At 33.9% G+C, this 23,098-nt stretch overlaps 1 protein-coding gene across 1 annotated transcript in view; it reads left to right on the forward strand.

The window, feature by feature from the left end:
• The window catches only part of AGL (amylo-alpha-1, 6-glucosidase, 4-alpha-glucanotransferase), an 81,379-nt gene extending 59,569 nt beyond the window's left edge, over nucleotides 1-21,810 (forward strand). The window contains exons 23-31 of the mRNA XM_012654835.1: nucleotides 24-249; nucleotides 1,863-1,974; nucleotides 7,332-7,467; nucleotides 8,904-9,016; nucleotides 9,707-9,918; nucleotides 11,148-11,245; nucleotides 12,892-12,979; nucleotides 13,084-13,217; nucleotides 21,365-21,810. Of these exons, the coding sequence (XP_012510289.1) occupies nucleotides 24-249; nucleotides 1,863-1,974; nucleotides 7,332-7,467; nucleotides 8,904-9,016; nucleotides 9,707-9,918; nucleotides 11,148-11,245; nucleotides 12,892-12,979; nucleotides 13,084-13,217; nucleotides 21,365-21,482 (1,237 nt within the window). The 3' untranslated portion in view covers nucleotides 21,483-21,810. The remainder of the gene's footprint in view (nucleotides 1-23; nucleotides 250-1,862; nucleotides 1,975-7,331; nucleotides 7,468-8,903; nucleotides 9,017-9,706; nucleotides 9,919-11,147; nucleotides 11,246-12,891; nucleotides 12,980-13,083; nucleotides 13,218-21,364) is intronic.
• The last annotated feature ends 1,288 nt before the right edge of the window (nucleotides 21,811-23,098 follow it).

The following is a 23,098-nucleotide window of genomic DNA, read 5'->3' on the forward strand; positions in this document are numbered from 1 at the left end:
TCCACTTTATTCTGTTATTTTAGGAATATTATTTTAGCATTTGCTGGTACCCTGAGGCATGGTCTCATTCCTAATCTCCTCGGTGAAGGAACTTATGCCAGATACAATTGCCGGGATGCTGTGTGGTGGTGGCTACAGTGTATTCAGGATTACTGTAAAATGGTTCCAAATGGTCTAGAAATTCTCAAGTGCCCAGTATCCAGAATGTATCCTACAGATGACTCTGTTCCTTTGCCTGCTGGCACACTGGTAAAGATCATTTCTTTAAATAATCTTTTCCTGAAAAATAACTTTTAGCTTCTAACATAAAACAAATATAATTAAGAATCCTAATCTTAAGAATTATTCAAATATCAGTATTTTTTTAGCACCTGCTGGTACTATTAGGGATTGCAGAAATAAGACTTGCGCCTTGCCTAAAGAGCTTGCAACATGGTAAAAGAGATAATGTGTACATAAATTGCAAAGAGGTACAGAGGAAGTCCTATGTAATTGCTTAAAGGGGAGGGAGAAATCTAGCAGGTGGGTCTCAGGGAGAACTTTGGAAAGTACCTAAAAGTTTACTTAAATGAGCTTTAAAAGGTGAGTGGGATTTCAGGAGAGATGGGGAAAGTTGTGGAGAAACGTTAAAGATGGAAGGCGTAATAAAGCACATAATGGACTGAAGCACGGTTTAGAGGACATACGGCACAGTCTGCTTTGGCTTTGTGTTCAGGCCACCTGCAGGGTAGTGATAGAGAGTAGAAAGGGTGAAGCAGGTTATGGAGAGCCTTGACTAACAGTCCAGGGAGTTTAGAGCTTTTCTTATGAACATTGAAGAATGGACACATTTTTTAGTGTTTTTTTCCTTAATCAAGAATGTGCAATGATACTGTACTTTTTCCACTCCTGGTCTGTCTTTATATTATAGTTTGTTTGGTATATATGACTGTGGGGGATGGTATAATATCTAGGTGAACCTCTTCAAGGTTAGCATATACTTGTGTCCCCATGGTGTTTATTTGTATCATGAAGTATTCAAAAAACATTTGTCCAAAAAAATTTTTTTACCTGTCTTCTATTATTGACTGACACTTCAGCTATAGTGAGTATTAGCTCATGCTATCAGGAAAATATTTATTCCTTATATAACTATTTGTTTTCTCACAGTTTGTCCAAGAAAATTTTCCATAGCTTCATAATTTTATAATTACTAGTAGGATTTTTATATGATAGAGTTTTCATTTTATTTAGTTTTTTTTAAATGAGACATAATAAACATATAAGGATTCTAAACATTTTACTTTTATTTAACATTCTTTACCTTATTTTTTAGAATATAATTATATATTTCCCTATATGTCATCCTTAATATCACATTTATTAATTATTTGGGTAAAGAAAATGACTTACGGACTCTGCATTCACCAGGGATATTTTCCAAAGTCATCGTAGATCCTCAAATTTGAGATACCCCTTTCGCACACTGTTTATCCCCGTTACCTACAGAAGCAGATTAGTAAGAATAGCATTGCCAATTTAAAATGGGTTCAGCATTTTGACAAGCTAGGTTCATTCATTAGCTGAACAGTTCACTCTAATAGAAACTGTATAAGCTCACTAGATTGGTTTTTATGTATCAGCAAAATTATAAATTATTTCACGTCATAGACATGAATAGCCAAAACTACTGATGTTAAATATTCGTATGCCAAACTGCATCATGTGTATAGGAGCTGCTTCTTTCCTCAGCCACATCCTGATCCTTGTTTTTTCCTCCAAAGGAAAATATATATTTTCGTATCACTTCAATTGTAGGATGTGGGGAAAGATAAGAAAAATGTAATTTCTAACAGAGGTAACATCCATTATATCTCAAACAGGATCAACCATTGTTTGAAGTAATACAGGAAACTATGCAAAGACACATGCAGGGCATACAGTTCCGAGAAAGGAATGCTGGTCCACAGATAGATCGAAACATGAAGGATGAAGGTACATAAATTTAACTACATAGTAAATATTTACTGAAGTGAAATTAAGCCTTGTGATTATTTGTTTACTTGGTAAGTATTTGTTTGTGTGCAAACCCTCGGGATATAACAGTGAAAAAGATTAACATTTCCTAATCTCAGTTTATAATTTCTAGAGGAAAGAAAATTTCTTATCTTTTGTTAGCCAGTTTGAAAGATAATTTTGGTAGTTGCATTTATAATCGTAATAATTGCCATTGACTGAGCGCTAAGTGCTAGGCATCGTCATAACTACTTTGCCTATGTTATCCCCATTTAACATTCCCAAGGACATTGAGAATGAGTTATATCGTTTCCGTTTTTACACAATGAAAAGACCAAAGCAGAGTAGCTTGCTCAGAGTCACATAGCTACTAAATGGCAGAGGTAGGATTTCATCCATGGTCTGTCTCTGTAGCCCAGGCCCTTATAAAGTACTTTTTGTTAAAAAGATTATTTGTATATGGAATTAAAATAAATATGCTTTAACTTTTGAGATCATCATATTCCTCATCTTATGACACACTCTCATCATCAGCCAATACAAAGCTAATAATAATTTATTTCGTTTTATTCCCCATTCCCCTTAGAGAACCATTCCAGTGGGTTTGTTGTATATTTGTTTTGTAAAGCATGTTTCATTTTATATGCCTGTAGTTTTTTTTTTAATTTTGTAATTTTGAAAGAATTAGAGACTCGTAAGAGGTTGCAAAAATGATACCTAGAGTATCTTGAACCTTTTACCCAGCTTCTTCGAATGGAAGTACTGTATATAACTGTGGTACATTATCAAAATCAGGAAATTAACATTAGTATGGTGTTTTCAGTTTTTACCAGTTTTTACATTAACTTGTTTGTGTGTGTTTGTGTGTGTGTGTGTGTGTGTGTGTGTGTGTGTGTAGTTCCATGCAATTTGACCCTATGACCACAATCAAGATACAGAACTGGTCTATCATCACAAATATCTTTGTGTACCCCTTTATAGTCATACCTACCTATTTCACCCCTACTCCTGGTCTCTGGCGACTGCTAATCTGTTCTGCATCTCTATAGTTTTACCATTTTAAGAATGTAATATAAATGGAATCATACAGTATATAACTTTTTGAGATTGGTTTTTTTCACTGAGCATAATGCCCTTGAGATCATCCAAGTTGTTGCATGCATCAATAGTTTATTCCTTTTTTTGCATATACCAGTTTATTTAACCATTCATCCACTGAAGGACATTTGGGTTGTTTCCATTTTTGGCTAATGTTAATATAAATAAAGGTACTATGAACATTCATATACAGGTTTTTGTGTGACACGTGGGTTTTCATTTCTCTGATATAAATGCCCAAGAATGAGATTGGGTCATATAATAAGTACATGTTTTATTTTATAAGAAACTGCCAGACTATTCCAGAGAGGTTGTACCATTGTAAATTCCCACCAGCAAACTGGAGAGATCCAGTCTCTCCATATCTAAAGAGTTTTTGGTGTTACCACACTTTTTTAAGCTGTTATGTAAGTTGCATAGACCACTACATATTGTGGTTTTAATTTGCATTTCCCTAATAGCTGATGGTGTTGAATATCTTTTCATGTGCTTATTTCCCATCCATCTCCCCACTTTTTTGAAATGTCAGTTCATGTCTTTTGCCCATTTTCTCGAGTATTGGCTTTTTGACTATTGAGGGTATTTTGTTATTGTGGTAAAATATGTATATGCATGTTTATCATTTTACCATGAAATTGACCATTTTAGCCATTTTTAAGTGTAAAAATTTAGTTGCTTTAAGTACATTCACAGCTGTGTGCAGCCATCATCACTATCCATCTCCAGAACTTTGTCATCCTCCCAAACCGAAACTCTACCTAGTAAACGGTAACTCCACATCATCCCCTCTCGCAGCCCCTGGTGACCACCGTTCTACTTTCTCTCCCTGTTAATTTGACCATTCTAAGTACCTCACATAAGTGGAGTTATAAATAGTTGCCCTTTTGGATCTGGCTTATTTCACTTAGTATAATTTCTTTCTGAATCCTTTTTTTAAAATTGATACATGATAGTTATATACATTCTTAGAATAATTCTTTTAAGGTTCAGCCATGTTGTAGGATGTGTCAGAATTTCATTTCTCTTTTTTGAGTCTTTTTTTATTGTGAGAAAAAACACATAACATTAATTTTACCATCTTAACCATTTTTAAGTTCAGTAGTGTTAAGTATATTCATAGTTATGCAACTGATCTCTAGAACTTTTCATCTTGCAAAATAAACTCTATACCTATTAAACACTAATTCTTCCTCCCTCTGCACTCCTCCTAGTCCCTCACAACCACTTTTCTACTTTCTCTATGATTTTGACAACTTTAGATACTTCAAATGAGTAAAATACAGTATTTATCCTTTTGTGACTGATTTCATTTGGCATAATGCTGAGGTTGTCCACACGGTAGCATATGACAGAATTTCCTTTTTTTGTAAGGCTGCATAATATTCCATTGTATGTATACTACATTTTCTTTATCCATTCATCTGTCAGCAGACATTTGGATCACTTCCACCTCTTGGCTCTTGTGAATAATATTGCAGTGAATATGGTTATGCAAATCTCTCTTCAAGATCCTGTTTTTAGTTCTTTTGGGTATATATCCAGAGGTAGAATTTCTAGATCATATGGTAATTCTGTTTCTTATTTTTTGAGGAACCTCTGTAATGTTTTCCATAATGGCTACACCACACCAACAGTGAGCAAGGGTTTCAATTTCTCTGTATCCTCATAAATACTTGTCATTTTCTGTTCTTTTGATAGTAACAATCCTAGCAAATGTTAGGTGATATCTCATTATGGTTTTGGTTTGCATGTCCCTAATGATTAGCAATATTGAGCATCTTTTTATATGCTTGTTTGCCAATTATAGGTCTTCTTTGGAGAATTATCTATTCAAGTCTTTTGCCCATTTTTTAATTGGATCATTTGGTTTTTGGTTGTTGAGTTGTAGAAGTTCCTTATATTCTAGATATTAACCCCTTATCATATATATGATAATTCCATTCCTTTTTAAGGCTGAATAATATTCCATTGTATGTATATACCACATTTTGTGTATCTGTTCATCAGTGGACATTTGGGTTGTTTTTACCTTTCGGCTATTACAAATAATGCTGCTGTGAACATTGGTGTACAAATGTCTGTTGAGTCCCTCCTTTCAGTTCTTTTGGGCATACCTAGAGTAGAATTACTGAATCACGTGATAATTCTTTGTTTACCTTTTTGGGGAACTGTCCACAGTGGCTGCACCATTTTACATTCCCACCAACAGCGCACAAGGGTTCCATTTTGCCACATCCTCCCCAATACATATTATTTGCTGTTTTTTTGATAGTAGCCATCCTAATGGGTATGCAGTCGTATCTCATGGTTCTGATTTGCATTTCCCTAATGATCAATGATGGTGAGCATCTTTTCATGTGCTTATTAGTCATACGTATATCTTCTTTGGAGAAATGTCTATTCACGTCCTTCGCCCATTTTTAAACTGGGTCGTTTGGGTTTTTGTTGTTGAATTGTAGGGTTCTTTGTATATTCTGGATTTTAAACTTTTATTAGCTGTGGTTTGAAAATATTTTCTCCCATGCTGTGGGTTGTCTTTTCACCGGCTTGAAGGTGTTCCTTAACATACCAAAGTTTCTAATCTTGATGAAATCCAGTTTATCTGTTTTTTCTTTTGTTGCCTGTGCCTTTTGTGCCATATATAAGAAATCTTTGCCAAATCCAATATCATGAAGGTTTGCCCTGTATTTTTGTCTAAGAATTTTATAGTTTTAGCTCTTACATTTAGATCTTTGATCCATTTTGGGCTAATTTTTGAAAAGATGGTCCTTTCCTCACTGAACAGTCTTGGCATGCTTATCAAAAAACATTTGACCATAGAGGATGAGCAATACCCGTGTCATTGCTGGGCAGGGCATGGAAGTCCAGACTTCCCTCTTAGTCTCTGCTGACAATATGCTGGTAGGAGAGGGGAACTCTGTTCTAAACTACTTGCTCTCACTGGGTGCCGGTGGAATTCCATACTGCCCACTCAGTCTCTGCTGACATCACATCAGCAGGGGAGGGGACCACCACACTGGGCTACATGCTACTGCCATACTGCCCCAGGGCCAGCTACTACTGCCAGGTTGGGGTAGAAGTTCAGACTCCCCACTTGGTCTCTTCTGGCACCACACCAGTAAGGGAGGGGAGCACTGCCCTGGGCCATCTGCTACCACCAAGTGGGAAACATGAGTCCGGACTTGCATTCGATCCCCAGTGACATTCCAGGGAGTGTGAACAAACACGGCGTTGGGCTGGGATAGGGTGGATGTTATCATAAAAGTTTCTGTCTGGTTGGGGTATTACTTTCCTTTCCAGGTAAGCAGGTTTTTTGTGGAGCTTTTTGTCAGCACCTGTTGGAGGTTGCACGTTGCTTCTCCAGTGCAACATCTCATCCAAACTGGGATATAGGGGAATAAAAAAAAAAAACCCCAGGGAACTCATCACCCTGTCATTCCTCAAGTCTCGACATTTCTAGCTAGAGTCCTCTTATGATAGTCTGTTGTATAACACTCAGGGATTTTTGTTGTACTTAGGAAGAACAGGAGAAATGAGTCTTCTCCCCTTGTCCATAACCAGAAGTTTTTGTATAATACTTTATGTATTTATGTTTGTGCCTGTATAAATTACTTATATACTATGTAGTATATATTCAGTATACTATAACATATATATACACACTATATATGATGAATTTGTTTTAAAATTCTGCACAAATATGTTAGACCTAGCCATATAAAAATACATAGTTGTATATATTAGTATTATCTATGACTAAGCTTTTACAAAAAAGGTATCTTATTATACATATCCTTTTGCAACTTGTTTATTCAATCATTTTGTTTTGGAGATTTATCCATTTTGGTACATGTAAATCCAGTTCGTTAATTTTAAATGGTATAGAGAGTTTACCATTGTATGAATAAACCACAGTGTTTATCCATTCTTCTAGTGAGCAGTTTATTTTTTTGTTAATGCAAGCAGTGTGGTAATAAATATCCTTGTACACATGTCCATGTGCACCTAAATGAAGGTTTCTTTAGAGTATATATAGAAATGAGATTACTACGGTGGTAGAATATTCACATCTTCAACTTTTAAGGTATCACCAAACTGAGCTTCAAAGTGGTTGTCCTAGTTTATTATATTCCTTTAAAGTTATATAAAATATTTTTATTTAAAATATTTATAAACAATATATAACACATTTATTATGAAACATTTTATTTCATAAATGTTTTATTTTGCTTTTTTAGGTTTTAATATAACTGCAGGGGTTGATGAAGAAACAGGATTTGTTTATGGAGGAAATCGCTTAAATTGCGGCACGTGGATGGATAAAATGGGAGAAAGTGACAGAGCTAGAAACAGAGGAATCCCAGCCACTCCAAGGTAGAGTTTATTTTATAGCACATATATAATTAGACCCTTTTTAAAAAACACATACTTGTGTAATCTTCTATTCTATTAGCCATAAACTCTCCACATTAAATCAGAATTTCCCTACCTCCCTCCAGCCTCCCATCCCTCATTATATAGACACAGTCCTCTTGGTATAAGTTATCAAGCAAAACTATCTATTCTCTCCTGGAAGTTCTCATGGGTTGCTTCTCTATAAGCACCTCAAAAGAAAGTTTTATAATTCATTATCCCAGTAGTTAAGACACTTTCTTTTTTTTTTAAAGAGACAGTTTCTAACTCAGTCGTCCAGGCTAGAGTATAGTAGCACAATCATAGTTTGCTATAGTCTTAACCTCCTGGGCTCAAAGGATCCTCCCACATCAGCCTCCCAAGTAGTTAAGACTACAAACATACACCACAATGCTGAATAATTTTATTTTTTTTATAGAAGCAGAGTCTCACTATGTTGTCTAGGCTGGTCTCAAATTCCTGGCCTCAAGCAATCCTCCCACCTCAGCCTCCCAAAGTGCTAGAATTACAAGTGTGAGCCACTGCACCCAGCCAAGACATTTTCTTAACTTGAACTGCTTTCATTGTAATCATTTTATTACGCAAACATGGAAAACAACCAGTTGTTCTGTCTTTTATGAAATCCTTTCACTTCCTGAACCCTTTTCCCTCTAATTTTTTTCTAGCATTTGTCATTCAGAGGTTTTTATTGTTATGATTTTAAATGCTTAATACAGTATCAGAAATTTTCTATATAGTATCAGAAGCTATCAGAAAATATTAGTATTATCAGAAGCTATCAGAAAACAACTTCTGATACTGTATATTAAGCTGAGAAGCTACTTTCTTATTCTAAATTTTATCTTGGAATTGTCCAAAAAGTAATTATTTAAAGTTACTATCTTTACATGCTTTGCAAATTATTTTAAAACCCTATTTCGGTACATTAAATCTTGTACTTCCCTTTTATTTTCCTTAAAAATGAGCTTTCAAATTAATGTCTGTGTACCAAGAAACCACTAAGCCAAAAAAATAAAAAAATTTTTAAAATAAACACATTAATGTCCCCCCCTCTGCTGGCTTTCTCCAGCCCTATATCCCAGGTTTGCTGTCTTTTCTCTAGTGCTCTCTGTATTCTCTGACACTCCGCCCCTGCCTTTTCCAGCTGCCATCTCCTTTTACTCCATAATCCCCATTCTACATCATAGAATTTTTTAAAGACGTTAGGAAGGTAGACAATGGCAAAATAGTAAGAGGAGAGATTTCTTGTATTATACAATATACATTCTTATAAAGTGAGGATTATTTGGAGAGATAGTTGTTTATGATATAATTATATGATTCATCAAAATTGCTGAATTCACTTCAATGCTTAAATGACTACAACTTAGAGAATAAAATTTGTTTTTTAATTTTAGAGATGGGTCTGCTGTGGAAATTGTGGGCCTGAGTAAATCTGCTGTTCGTTGGTTGCTGGAATTATCGAAAAAAAATATTTTCCCTTATCATGAAGTCACAGTTAAAAGACATGGTATGCTGTTCGTTTTATTTACAAAGAAACTTCAAATGAACTATCTATATTCACAACCTATGTAATCATCATTTGCTTCAATCAACTAATATTAGAAAGTCCTTGAGATTAAGAGGAAAGAAAAATCATTTATAATATGAAAAATTGTAACAAATCTGATTTCGAACCACACTTTTATAGCAACTTTGAACTGACAGAAAAGCAGCAGTTATTGCTTTTATCGTGCTTCTCTTTTTCCTTAGTGTGACTATGAGCAAGTTACACTTCTGTGAACAATTTTGAAATCTTTACGTCTTTTTTTCTTTAAATCTTTTTCTAAAACAGTGCTGTACAATATGTATAATGTGAATCACACACATAATTTTAATTTTCTAGTACCCACATCTAACAAAAAAGAAACAGGTGAAATTAATTATAAGATATTTAACTCAATGTATGTGAAATATTATTTCAACACAATATGATTCATGATCTATTTTGCATTCTTTTTGGGTGATACTAAGTCCTTGAAATCCAATGTATATTTTACATTTGTAGCACATCTCAATTCAGATGTGCTACATTTTCAAAAATAGGTAATTTATTGCCTTCTATTATAGTAGATAAAAATAAGTTAATTAAATATTACTCTTTGGCTGTAACTAGGTATGTAAATTGCTTTGAATGTTTAAAACTTATATCATTTTTCAGGAAAGATTGTAACAGTCTCATATGATGAGTGGAACAGAAAAATACAAGACAACTTTGAAAAGCTGTTCCATGTTTCAGAAGACCCTTCAGATTTAAACGAAAAGCATCCAAATCTGGTTCACAAACGTGGCATATACAAAGATAGTTATGGAGCTTCAAGTCCTTGGTGCGACTACCAGCTCAGGCCTAATTTTACCATAGCAATGGTTGTGGTAAGTGATTTGTTCGTTAATTTTAAATTTCAAAAAATGTTGTGATAGAGTTTTACTTAGTTCTTTATTCTCACTTGTTTTCAAATTCACTTAATTACTAAAAATTAGTGTATTGCTTATTGGATAGTGTTATATAGTCTTTTCTAATTAATAAAGTATTATGCATATCACCTTTAAACTATAATATTCAGCAAAAAAACAGAAAATAATGGATGATAACTAATGAAGTGTTTCCCAGTGTTTTTTCACATCATAGCACACTTAGAAAATGATATTTTTAGAGCACACTGGGCTAAATGGACTAGGCTGCTTGTGCTAGATCCAGCTGTTCCAGTTAGCCCAGGCCTCACCCAGCTGCCCTGAAAACTGAGGGTGTCTGTATTTCGAGCCACCTGTGCCACAAGCAGTGCCTCAGCACACTAGATGGAAAGCTCTGAACTAGCGAATTAAAGTGGGTAGCTTAAATTCATATTCTATTTCTTTGTAGTATTACTGTAATTAGTTCTATCTAGCCAAGAATTCTAGACTCTCTCATTTTTTATCTATACTTTAATCTAAAAATAAACTATAAGGACAGTAAAATAGAGAGGGCCTGTGTTCTTCCATGCCTGTCTAGCTGTTTCCTCGTTGTCAAGAAGAGTACTAAACATAGAGCTATAAATTACAGCAGAATGAAAAATGCAAAGGTATGCAAGGATCGGTTCAGTATGCATTTGATTTCATTTAACCGTTAAAATGAATGCAGATTCTTGGTCAACAATACTGTTGCTCCTTCACATCACAGGTAAATTTATTCGTGCTATTGGAGTAAATGAATACTTGTTGACTAAGTTCTTCTGTATTTTATTATGATCCTAGAAGCAACAAATGGGCACCAGATATGCTTAAAGAAAGCTATTGTAAATCTTCTGAAGAATGAATTGGATAAGTTTAGGTATATTCTGCCTTTGGTGTAGCTGTGGCAACTTCCTTTTGGAGCTGGGTAACTTTCTTGAAGTGACACGGGGAAATAATCGCCTCTAAGAGCTTTCCTAACTTCTAAGGCCAAGAACCATGCTTCCACAACTCATAAGATTAGATCTGGTTAGGCATCTGTACTCAAATTCTGACTCACACTGGATGTTTAAATAATTTTTATTCTTTTCCAAGTTTATGAATAGTTTGTATGGGTGGGAACCAATTCTTCTGTGACCTTTAACATTTGTGTATTTGGTTTTAACATTCATTAGGCACCTGAGCTCTTTACTATAGAAAAAGCATGGAAAGCTTTGGAGATTGCAGAGAAAAAATTGCTTGGTCCCCTTGGCATGAAAACTTTAGATCCAGAGTAAGTGGGAATATAAGTATTAAGAATGTTGTTAATATTATATTCAATCCAAATACATTGACATCGACCATAATATTTTTGCTTACCAGTAACATCTCTAAAATTGCAATCAAAGTGAGTTTTTAAAAACATCTTCTAAATCTTCATTAAGCATCAATAACGCTTTTAGCTTTTAAAACGCTTTTAGCTTTATATTTCATAATCAATGAGTTTTAAATTTATAAAACTAGTATATAATGAATGTTTTCTAATGCGTATTTTTTCTGATTGTAATACATGATTATTGTATACATTGGAAAATACAGATGTATATAAAGAAAGAAGTAAGATTTCTTAAAATCTCTTCATCCGTAGATAAGCATCACTACCATCTGGCCTATTGCCCAGTCTTTTCTGTGCACTTTTGTATAAATTCGGACCTTACATGCACAGACCTAGAAGAACTTACATAAAAAATTTCAATTTCTTGCTGCATTTCCTCACCCCCAATTCTACTCCTCAGAGGCAATCTTTATTTTGTAAGATGCTTCCCCTAGTAGTTCCTTCCATATTTCTAAATAATATGTGCATGCAGCTATTTTGCGATTTTTTTAAATATTAGGCATGATTTGTTTACTTTTTGTGATGACAGATGAGGATTTAATTCTGTTCTCACTTCACCACTATTCCTCTCCATCCTTTCTATGCAATTATACCACTCTTTTTACTTACAAAATAAATGTTTTTATCTTATGATTGCGTTTATGCCATATTTCTTGTCTTTTCCAACTTCTGTTTTTTCTTGAGTTTCTAATGACCTATTTTTCTTCAACTGTTTTTCCTGAAAGCTTGATACTCATCATTAATTTGTTCTATGTCAATAGATAACAGGACCCCATGCCCCTAAAACTTTTGTAGATTTTTTTTCCTACTTCGTACACATTTCAGTCTCGAGATGCAAAATTTTATATGTGTATTCTTATCTACATTCTGAGATGTTCTCCACATTTTCAGAGGAGTTAAGAACCACTGGTCAAAACTAAAACCTACAGTTAAAGCTGACTCATGCAGCCAATTCTACTTCACTAAAAAAAAGAAAAGTATCAATTTAATAAATGGAGTATAGATAAACGTCTTGTATAATCTGTTGCTAAGTTTGTAATATTGTTTAAACATTATATGTATGTTTATATATTATAAATTCTGTGTATTATAGCAATGTGTATACCGAAGTTGCTGTTTGTAATCTTATAATACACCAATTTTAATTTTAAAATAAGTTCATGAAGAAGCATGTTTATTAATTCAAATCATTCTATGTATATTTTAATTATTGTACATATATTAAAGATCTAGTGAAATAATTGACTTTAAACCAACCAATATTTAGTGTCAGGCTAACTCCTTGAAGGCAAGATGCCTGAATATCTTATTTTTTTTTCATTAACCAGTATTTGTTAATCATTCCCTAACACATTGTTAAAGTCCTCTGAACTCAGTATATACTGAGTGAAATTTAAATGGATCATGTACTAAAGCTGAGCTTATTCTATAGATTGTATGACAAAATAATTTGATTATTTCTCTTACCTTTGCTATCGAAATTTTTCTGATGCTTTTTATAATGTCTGATCTTTTATTTAACTTAAATTTCAATCATTTTGCAGTGATATGGTTTACTGTGGAATTTATGACAATGCGTTAGACAATGACAACTACAATCTTGCTAAAGGCTTCAATTATCATCAAGGACCTGTAAGAATTTAATTTCTTACCTCTGAGTTTTTATTTTAAATGATTTTTCAAATAATTTTAGATATTCATAGTTCTTTTTTTTTCTTTTAAAACATCTTTTTTAGGAGTGGCTGTGGCCTATTGGGTATTTTCTTCGTGCAAAATTATATTTTTCCAGATTAATGGGTCCGGAAACTAATGCAAACACTATATTTTTGGTTAAAAACGTTCTTTCCCGACATTACGTTCATCTTGAGAGGTAAGTCATCAGAGGCATGTAATTTCCATAACTAGTGTTTAGTCAATTTATTAGATATTAGATAAATAAAATTTCCTTAGAATTCATTTCTATATCCCCTAGGTATCCCAATGAAATTTGAAACCTGTACTCTTTAACACAACCAGTCTTATCATGTAATTTTCACCTTCCCTGATTATTTAGGTTATTTATTTGAAGTTGAGGACTTGATATTGTATGATTTATACATATGAAATAGTCTTTGATTTTTAAAACTTAGCTGATATTTTTGGATATGGTTAGCACAGGATAGATACAAAAAGTAAAAGTACTTTTTAAAAAATAAATAAAAATAAGTGAAAAAAATTTTAATTCAAAAAATTTTTAAAAAATTAAACTAGTAGTGTTACAGCTCTTTTAGAATTTGTCTAGTAGGTTTTCCGGTCCTCACAGGAAGACACCCCACCTCCCCACGCAAGTTTAAAAAAAAAGCTAAATTAAAAAAATAAAAGTAAAACTAGTAAAGGTGATATTAAAACAAAGTACTCAGGCTGGGCCTTTTGAGTTAATTGATTCAAAGATACATCAGCAAATAATCTTCAGAAATGCTTTACTTAAAATATCAGAGTTTGCTTTTTGACTTATTTCAAGAACCATTTCTCACCTCCTTTGTCCTAATTCTTAGCAGCTCAAGTGTCAGAGTTATGTGTCTTTATAAGACGGTACAAATTCAGTCAAAGGCTATCTTAATTTCTCAAATCCTAGATTATACCTAAATATATCTATGTTTTATTGTTCAGAGTAATTATACATAAGCAGAATAATTTTATCTCCTGTCTTGCAAGCACACAAGGGACTTCTACCATCGTGAATGTTGTATCGAAGTTTGACTCCATTAGCTTAAATGTAGTCATGGAAAACCCAACCCTACCATGTTTCTTCTACCTCATCTAGAGATTGAATCTGAGTAAATGTAATGTGCACATTCTTATATTCTGTTCATCATTGCCCTGTAATATTTCTCATTATTTGCATTTATTTTCTCTTTCTTCCCTTTTGACCATGAAAAGTACAAATATCTGGCACTACAGGGATCATTCCACATTTACTTATGATCTCATCCCTTCACACCTGTTCCATGACCGACCTTGCTTTAGTGATTATCCTCTTTCGATCTTTCCTTCTTAAGCTACAAAGATATTTGTTGGCCCATCTTAAAATGGGCCTTTGTACCGTTACCATCTCAAACCTTGTCCTGTCATTGTCTTTCCAGCACAAACTTCCCATAGCAGTAACCTCCCAATTCCTTTTACCTTCTGACCACCCACTTAGTGATTACAACCTTCAGTCTTGCTTCTGCCCTCGCCACTCTGGAGAAGCCCCTCAACAAGATCCCATCTGTTTCCAAGATCCCAACTTCCTTCTAGTGCTCTTCTGTGACCTGGCTATTGGTTTCTCCTGCTTTCCAGAAAAACCTTATACTGTCTATAGCATTAGGTTTGACTTGTTTACCTATTAACAGTAACAACTGTAATAATAAAATTTATTGAGCGCTTACTGTGTTCTAGGCATTGTTCTAAATCTATGTATATAAAATCCCTCATTTAATCTAAATAGCCATATAAAATAGCTACTACTACTTTTTTTATCTTATGTGACCATGAAGGAGCTACTTCTCTAAGCCTCAGTTTCCTCATCTGTATAATGGATAAGCTAGGGTTGTTTTGGGGATTAAAATATTAATACACGTAACATGGGCAAGATACTAACTCAGATATGAGCTATCATTAATTATCTAAAAAGGCTGAGTAAGCTATACAAAGTCAAATAGCAGGTAACCTGGGCAAGCCCTTACTAAACTCCAGGCAATCTGGCTCCCCAGGCTGTGTTCTTTTTACTTTTTACTGGCTTATCTTCCTAACACCTAAATATATTCATTCTCCAAAAATCTGTCCTTCATATTCCTTTCTTTCCTATTTTATATCTCCTCCTGTATATTTCATCTCATTTCGTGTCTTCACTTATTCAGATAATTTCAGATTCTTTCACAAGCTTCAGTTCTACTTTTCAACTGATGAACTTCTTACCTTAGATGTTTCCCACACGTTTTTTTCTCACTATAGTTTCCATTTCTGTTATAGTATTGCCATTATTCATGTTCTCCAAGCTCAAACTTTATAATGTTTCTTCATTACCTCCTCAGAACATCCAGATAAGTTGTCAAGACTTGATTCTCTCACTGCCACCTTGTAAGAGCTCACCTTTTTTTTTCTGTTCCCACTTCCCAATTTGTAACTCAGCACCTCTCTCTGGAGTAGGCAGTGGCCTCACACTTCAGTGTCCTATCTACCTTGTCACATTACCCCAAACCAGATTAATTTTGTTGAAGTATAACTCTCACAATTTTAATCTTATGTTTGGAAATTGTCAGTAATTCCCCATTGCCTACAGAAAGAAATCCACATACCTCAGTTTCCACAATCTTTTCTCAAAACACCTTTCCATTTTTATTTATTACTGTCTCTTGTATGCTACTTTGATAGCTCAGTAGCCTCAGGTGTGGGCCTCAGGTTCAGATTAGATTTCAAGCTCTGTCCTTGCTGCTTACTTTACATGTGACTTTAAGCAAGTTATCTAACCTCCCTGAAATAGATTTCATCATCTATAAAATGAGAATAATATTGTCTCATTAGTTGCTGTTGAACTTGCATGAGAAGATAGATCAAAAATACTTGTAACAACTGGTTTTATCTAAAGTGAATTATTCATCTTTTAATTATCTAAAGAACCTGTAGTGACGTCACCATTCTTTCTTGATAATTTGTATTTTCTCTCCTTTTTCTCTGATCTGCTTGGTTAGAACTTTATCAATTTTATATATCTTCTTAAAGAACCAGCTTTTGGTTTCATTGATTTTTCTCTGTTGTTTTTCTGTTTTCTATTCATTGATTTCTACTCCACTCTTTATTATTCCCTTTCTTCTGCTTACTTTAGGTTTAATTTGTTCTTCATTTTCTAGTTTCTTAAGGTAGAAATTGAGGTCATTGATTTAATACTTTTGTTCTCTTCCAGTATAGGTGCTTTATGCTACAAATTCCCCACTGAATACTAAATTAGTAGAATCCCACAGCTTCTGATATGTTGTGTTTTTATTTTCATTCAGTTGAAAATACTGTTTTCACTTTTTATTTCTTCTTTAACCCTTAGGTAATTTAGAACAGTGTTATTTAGTTTTCAAATATTTATGAATTTTCCAGAGATGTCCTGTTAATGTTTTCAAAATTAACTCCATTATGGTCAGGGAATATACTTTGTATGACTCTAATCCTTCTAAATTTATTGATAGTTGCTTTATGGCTCAGAATATGTTCTATCTAGATAACCTATTTGCAATTGAAAAGAATGTGTATTCTGCTGTCATTGGGTGGAATATTCCATAAATGTCATTGGGTCAAGTTGGTTTATAGTGTTGTTCAAATTTCCTAGGAATTTTCTGTCTACTTGTTCTATAAATTGTAGGTGCAGGAGTATTGAAATCTACTGTAATTGTCTATTTCTCTATGTAGATATATTAACTTTGCCTCATGTATTTTGAAACCGTATTATTAGGTATATAAATGTTTAAGGTTATGTTCTCTTGATGAATTGACCCCTTTATGGATATAAAATAGCCTTCCTTATTACTGGTAATATTTCTCTGCTTTAAAATCTACCATGTTTGGTATTAATAGAATCATTCCAGATTTCTTTTGATTAGTTGTTACCACAGTATCTACTTTTCCATGTTTTTATTTTTAACCTACTTGTGTCTTTGTATTTAAAGTGGGTTTCTTCTACACAGAAGCATATGATTGGGTCTTGCTCTCTTATTGCAGCCTGATGATCTCTGCCCTTGCAGCATTTAGACCATTTACAATTAAATCTATTTGTTTTCTGTTCATCCTATCTGTTCTTTGTTAGCCTTTTCCTCTTTTTGTACATCTTTTCAATATTTTTTACTCCATTTTATCTTCTTGGCTAATTAGCTATAATTCTTATTTTGGTTTTTTAAGGTTGCATTAGGTTTATAGTATACATCTTTACCTTATATTTTACCTTCAGGTAATACACCAATTCAAGTATAGTATAAGATCCTTAAAATAGTATAGTTCCATTTCTTCCCTCAAGGTCTTCGTGCTATTATTGTCATCCATCTTGCTTTTACATATGTTATAACCCCTACACTACAATCTTGCTATTTTTGTTTAAGCACACAGTTATCTTTTAAGGATATTTAAATAATACAGAAAAAAGTCTTATGTAGTTACTCACTTAGTTGCCATTTCTAGTGCTTTTCATATCTTTATGATTATCCATATTTTCATCTGGTATCATTTACCTTCTGCCTGAAGGACTTCTTCTATCATGTCTTGTAGTTGTGGGCCTCCTTATGATAAATTCTTTCAATTCATGTAAGTGTGAAAAGTTTTTATTTTGTCTTCATTTTTAAGATAATTTCACTGTGTATGGAATTCAGGGTTGACAGGTTTCTTTCTTTCTGTGCTTTAAAGTTCTTGCATTCTTTTGACAAGAAATCTGCTATCATTCTTACGTCTCATCTGCCATCAATTCCATCCAGTGTGTTTTTCATTTCACACATTGTAGTTTTCATTTCTTGAAGTTTTATCTCGGTCTTTTTCATCTCTAACATATTTCTGCTTAATGTTAAGAACATATGGAGCATAGTTACAGTAGCTATTTTGGTGTACTTGTCTGCTAATTCATTTCTGGATTGGTTTTGCTTATGCTTATTCTCTTTATTATGGGTCACATTCTCCTGCTTCTTTGCCTAGTTATTTTTTTTTTGTTAGATACCAGATACGAATTTTACCCTGTTGGATGCTGGATTTTTTTGTATTTCTGTAAATACAAATTTCTTGAGTTTATTTTAGAATGCAGTTAAACTACTTGGAAACAGTTTGATCCTTTCAGGTGTTGATTTTAAGCTTGGTTAGGCCTGACCAGAACAGCATATAGTCTAGGACTAATTATTCTCCACTAATGAGTCAAGACCCATCTAAATTCTCTACCCTATCTCCCTAAAATTAAGAAATTTTCAAATCTGGCTGGTGGGAACAAGGAAGTGTCATGTACTGCTTCATCTAATCCTTTTGGCTGGTTCTCTCTTCATTCTTGAGTAGTTCTCTCCTATGAATTCGCTAATCGGTACACTACAAATACTTGAGTGGGACCCTTTGCATATCTTCAGAGTTCTTTCTTGGCACAGCTCCCTCCTCTCCAGACCTCTGTCCTGCAAACTGTACCTGCCTTAGTCTTCCTAATTCTCAGTTCAACTCAAGGAGGCTCCATCTGTGTTCCCCTCCCTGTACCAAACCCTGGAAACTCTCTCAAGGCAGTAAAGTGTAGCAATCATATGGCTTGCTTCATTTGTTTCTCATTTTCAGGGATCACTGTTCTTCATTGCCTATTTAATGTCTTAAAAATTATTGCCTCATATACTTGTCCCTTTTTTTTTTTTTTTTTTAAGAGATAGGGTCTTGTTCTGTCGTCCAGGCTGGAGTGCAGCAGTGTAATCATAGCTCACTGTAGCCTTGAACTCCTGGGCTCAAGCAGTTCTCCGACCTCAGCCTCCCAAATAGCTATGGGAGTGTGCCACTACACCCAGCTAATTTTTTTTTACTTTGTAGAGACGGAAGTCTTGCTGTGTTGCCCAGGCTGGTGTCAAACTCATGGCCTCAAGCGATTCCCCCCACCTCAGCCTCCCAAAGTGCTAGGATTATAGGCATGAGCCACCACACTCAGCCTGTCTAGTTCTTTGGTTGTATCATACAGGAAAGAAATTCTGTCCACACTACTTCCTGTTTGTCACATATAGAAGTCCTTGCTCTCTGGCTCAGCAAGATGTTCTAGGTTTATCTTTTACTTTGATGCCCACAGCCCTGGAATTGGGCAATTCTCTCAGGAGCCCTGGTTCTTTTTTTCTTTTTCTTTCTTTTTTTTTTTTTTTAGATTCAGAGGCAAGAAGGAGCCCTGGTTCTTTATAGTGACAAATATTATTTAGAAGCCAGATGTGGGCACTTGGCATATTCTGTGCCCCCCAGTTGGTAGAGCTAAGGAATGCATATATTACATACATAGATATATGCATGCACACATGTAGTTCTGTCTCTCTATATATATTGAAAACCTGAATTCACACCAGTTCCAATCTGTTGCTCAGTATTTAATTCCATTTTCTCCCTTCCCATATTGTGATTCTCTTTTCCAACAGTGATTAACCTACTTCCCACACTGGGCTGTCACCACTACATGGACTCTGCTCAGCCTGTTTGGGCCTGATGCCCCACAGTAGGCCACCTCCGTGGGTGGAGGCCCTTCTTGTGCCACCTGGGCTCTGATTACCTACTATGGCCCACCCTTGCCCTTAGTGCTTGGTGTGAGCTCCTTCCTCATACCTCTTGGGCTCTGATATCCCACTCCATACTACCTGTTACCCTTCCCTCCTCTCCTCCCCAGTTGTGGTGACCTACCTTGCTGTGTCCTACCTAATGACTTTAGGAATGGGGAAATCCTTATAATAGTATGGGTATGTTCCCTGTTGTGTCCAGATCTAATTATGAGCAGCATATTAGTGGTTTTATAACCTTGTTTTGTTCCTTAATTTTGGTAGTATATTAGTTTGCTAGAGCTGCCATAACAAAACACCACAAACTGAGTGACAAACAATGGAAATCGTTAAACAAAATATTGTCTCACAGTTCTGGAGGCCAGAAATCTGAAATCAAGGCAGAGGCAGGGCCATGCTCCCTCTGAACGTGCTAGGGAAGGATCTCTCCCAGCCTTCTTTCCTTGCTGCTGGTAGTTCTTGGATTGTGGCAGCAAAACTCCCATTTTCGTGTGGCACTGTGTGTGCGTGTCTGTGTCCAGATTTCTTCTGTTTAAAAGGACAGTGATTATCTTGGATTAGGGCCCACCCTGCTCCAGTATGACCTTATCTTAACTAATTACATCTGCAATGACCCTATTTCCAAATAGATTCACATTCTGAGGTACTGGGGGTTAGGACTTCAACATACGAATTCTAAGAAGGGGACCCACCTCAGCCCATTACAAGTACCCAGGTATCCGACATCAGAAATTTGGCATTTTAGTCTGAGGTGGCTTGAATACTTAGAAACAAATGTTTTCTATATTTTTCATTTCTCTATGACAGTTTTTTTAAATGCGGTACCCAGCCGATGTTGTTATTAATTATTATCTAAAATATCCTATACTTATCCAGTAGAATTATTTTTTTTCAATTTTTACTGTGAAATATTTGGAAACTACAGAAGAGTATATGTAACATAGCCCTGAGTTACAAATAGCATTAATAATGAAACAAATATGTTCCCACAACCCAACTTAAAAAAGAAACATTACAGATTTCTGTATTTTTGGTTTTTATAAATTTATATTTCATATATAAGGGATTATGCTGAAATTAAGAATAAGTTTGATATGCTAATGCTATATTCTGATAGACTTGTAACAAGTTTATTTGACCTCTGTAAATCTGTTACCTCTCTACAGATATGAATAATTATGGTACCTACATTATAAGGTTACTAGGAACATTAAATGAGATAATGTAGATAAAGTGCTTGATATTAAAACATAAATGCATAATAAATACTAAATTTATTCAGTAGAATGAGAAATTGGCTTTTTTAAGTAGAAAGTACTCTAGAATAGCATTTTTTTCCTAATCATAGTTCTTAGTGTTTCTTCATTACTTCATTTAGTTATACAATCTTATCAAGATCCTACGTAATATGCCTGCATAATTACAATTTTAGTCTTATGAACATACTCCAAAAGGAATAAAATTATGCCTGAGAGAGTATTTGTCTCCATATTTATATATTGCTTTTAATGATGGTTTTGTCTATGATTTTAATACATGAAGGGATTCCTTTGTATTTGTAAGTCTTAAATCCCAAAGATAGAATATGAAATAATTATTTCAGTCTAAATTCTTTATATGTGCATCTTGAGGATATTGTTTTATTTAGCAAATGACTATATATGGATTGTTTTCTATACTAGAAGGTAAAAATCAACAGGTCTTGCCTATTTTGTTAATATGTGTTAGATTATACTCATAAAATGTCTTTTCTTTCTTTCAGATCTCCTTGGAAAGGACTTCCAGAATTGACCAATGAGAATGGCCAATACTGTCCTTTTAGCTGTGAAACACAAGCCTGGTCAATTGCTAGTATTCTTGAGACACTTTATGATTTATAATTGGTTCATGGATATTTATTAAGTATGCAATCACTTGTATTATGGAATACAAGGTCATAATATAACATAAATACCTTATATGCACAGCCTCAAGTCATTTTAAAAATCTTATCATAATATTGATGCCCAATTAGGTAAGATTGTAAAAGCATTGATTTTTCTGTTTTTTGGGTTTTTTTAAAAAATGTACAGAGGTAGCTTTCTATTTGAATCAAAAACATTATAATTACCAATGGAATGTTTTGAGTTCAGTAAGTATTCTTCAAATGCCTAGAAATTCAGAGTTTCAAAAGGAAAAATCATCTAATCTATTTGTACATAAGTGAAAGTAAAATATGAAAATGCAGTAATAAAATAGAAAGTTATCTTTAAATTGTGATATATATTATCTTCAGTAACAATACATACTGAATAGGCTGTGGCTCAATGTTCTCACCATTTACTAAGTATAGAATGCACTTTGCTCACTGCATTTAATAAATATTTAATGAATATCGAATGACGGAAATTTCTACCTACAATATGTGTTCATAAATGGAGCACAGATGTTCAAAATGTGCTTTTATTTTTTTCACTGATATATTAATATTTTTTTAACATAATGAATGCCAACAGGATATTTAACATAATTTACTATGCTAATGATGCATAGGATATATGGAAAAAAATGCAAAGCATTAGGAAATTTCCTAAAAATGGTTTTGTTACATTAGTCTTGAGTTCCAGTTTCCTTATATGAGATGGTTTACATTTTTAAAGTGAAAATTATGAAAACTTTAAAGAAAAACTGTTATATTAATTTTCTAAAAACTTAACTAAATTATCTTTAGTTTGTATACAAAAAAATCTATTGATAGATCATAGTAGATACTGGTTTCCTATTAACCAAAACCTTAGTTTTGATTGACAGGTTTAGCACTGACAACGATCTTAATAAAAATAAAAATATAGATACAAGTTCAATCATTATCTTGAATTCAATAAAGTTATTTGAAAGTTATTCAAGTTTTTAATTAAAAAATGTAGGCCACAGTGGTGAGATCACTGCATCCTAACCGCTAGACCACCAGGGACATGTTAAGATACCGTGAATTAAATCTGAAAAGGTCACAAAAGGAATAAGGTTTCTAACATTTATATGAGTTGACATTTTTGAATAGTACTACTTATTTCCTAGACGGAAGTCTTTGTTTTTTTCGGGTTTTTTACTGTTTTTTTCCTCAAGAAAACACTTAAACTTGATCATTATACTTTCAGTTGAAAGAAAGTAGTTGCAAAACTCCTTTCATTACTATTTAGTATTATTCAGTGGTTTATTTATAGCTAATAAAATAATGGTGCAGTAGCAGTTTTCTTAGTGAGAGATCACATGCCAAAACTCTAAACTATGGCTGAGAAATAAAAATGAGAAACAAGCAAACTGAAACTGTGTGCAGCAAAAATATATAAATGCTTCAGCTGTCAAATACTCATGCTTGAATGCTCCTGCAGTTTACTGTAGTATTACTGCCTACCCTTCTTCAAAGCTGATCTTACTTTAGAAGTAGTTTTAAATAGCTTAGTTTTGTGGTTTCCCAACCTAAAACAGATGAAATCCTACAAATTTAAGGACAGTT

The sequence above is a fragment of the Propithecus coquereli genome, unplaced genomic scaffold (assembly GCF_000956105.1).
Source record: "Propithecus coquereli isolate 6110/MARCELLA unplaced genomic scaffold, Pcoq_1.0 Scaffold45, whole genome shotgun sequence".
Taxonomy (NCBI): Eukaryota; Metazoa; Chordata; class Mammalia; order Primates; family Indriidae; genus Propithecus; species Propithecus coquereli.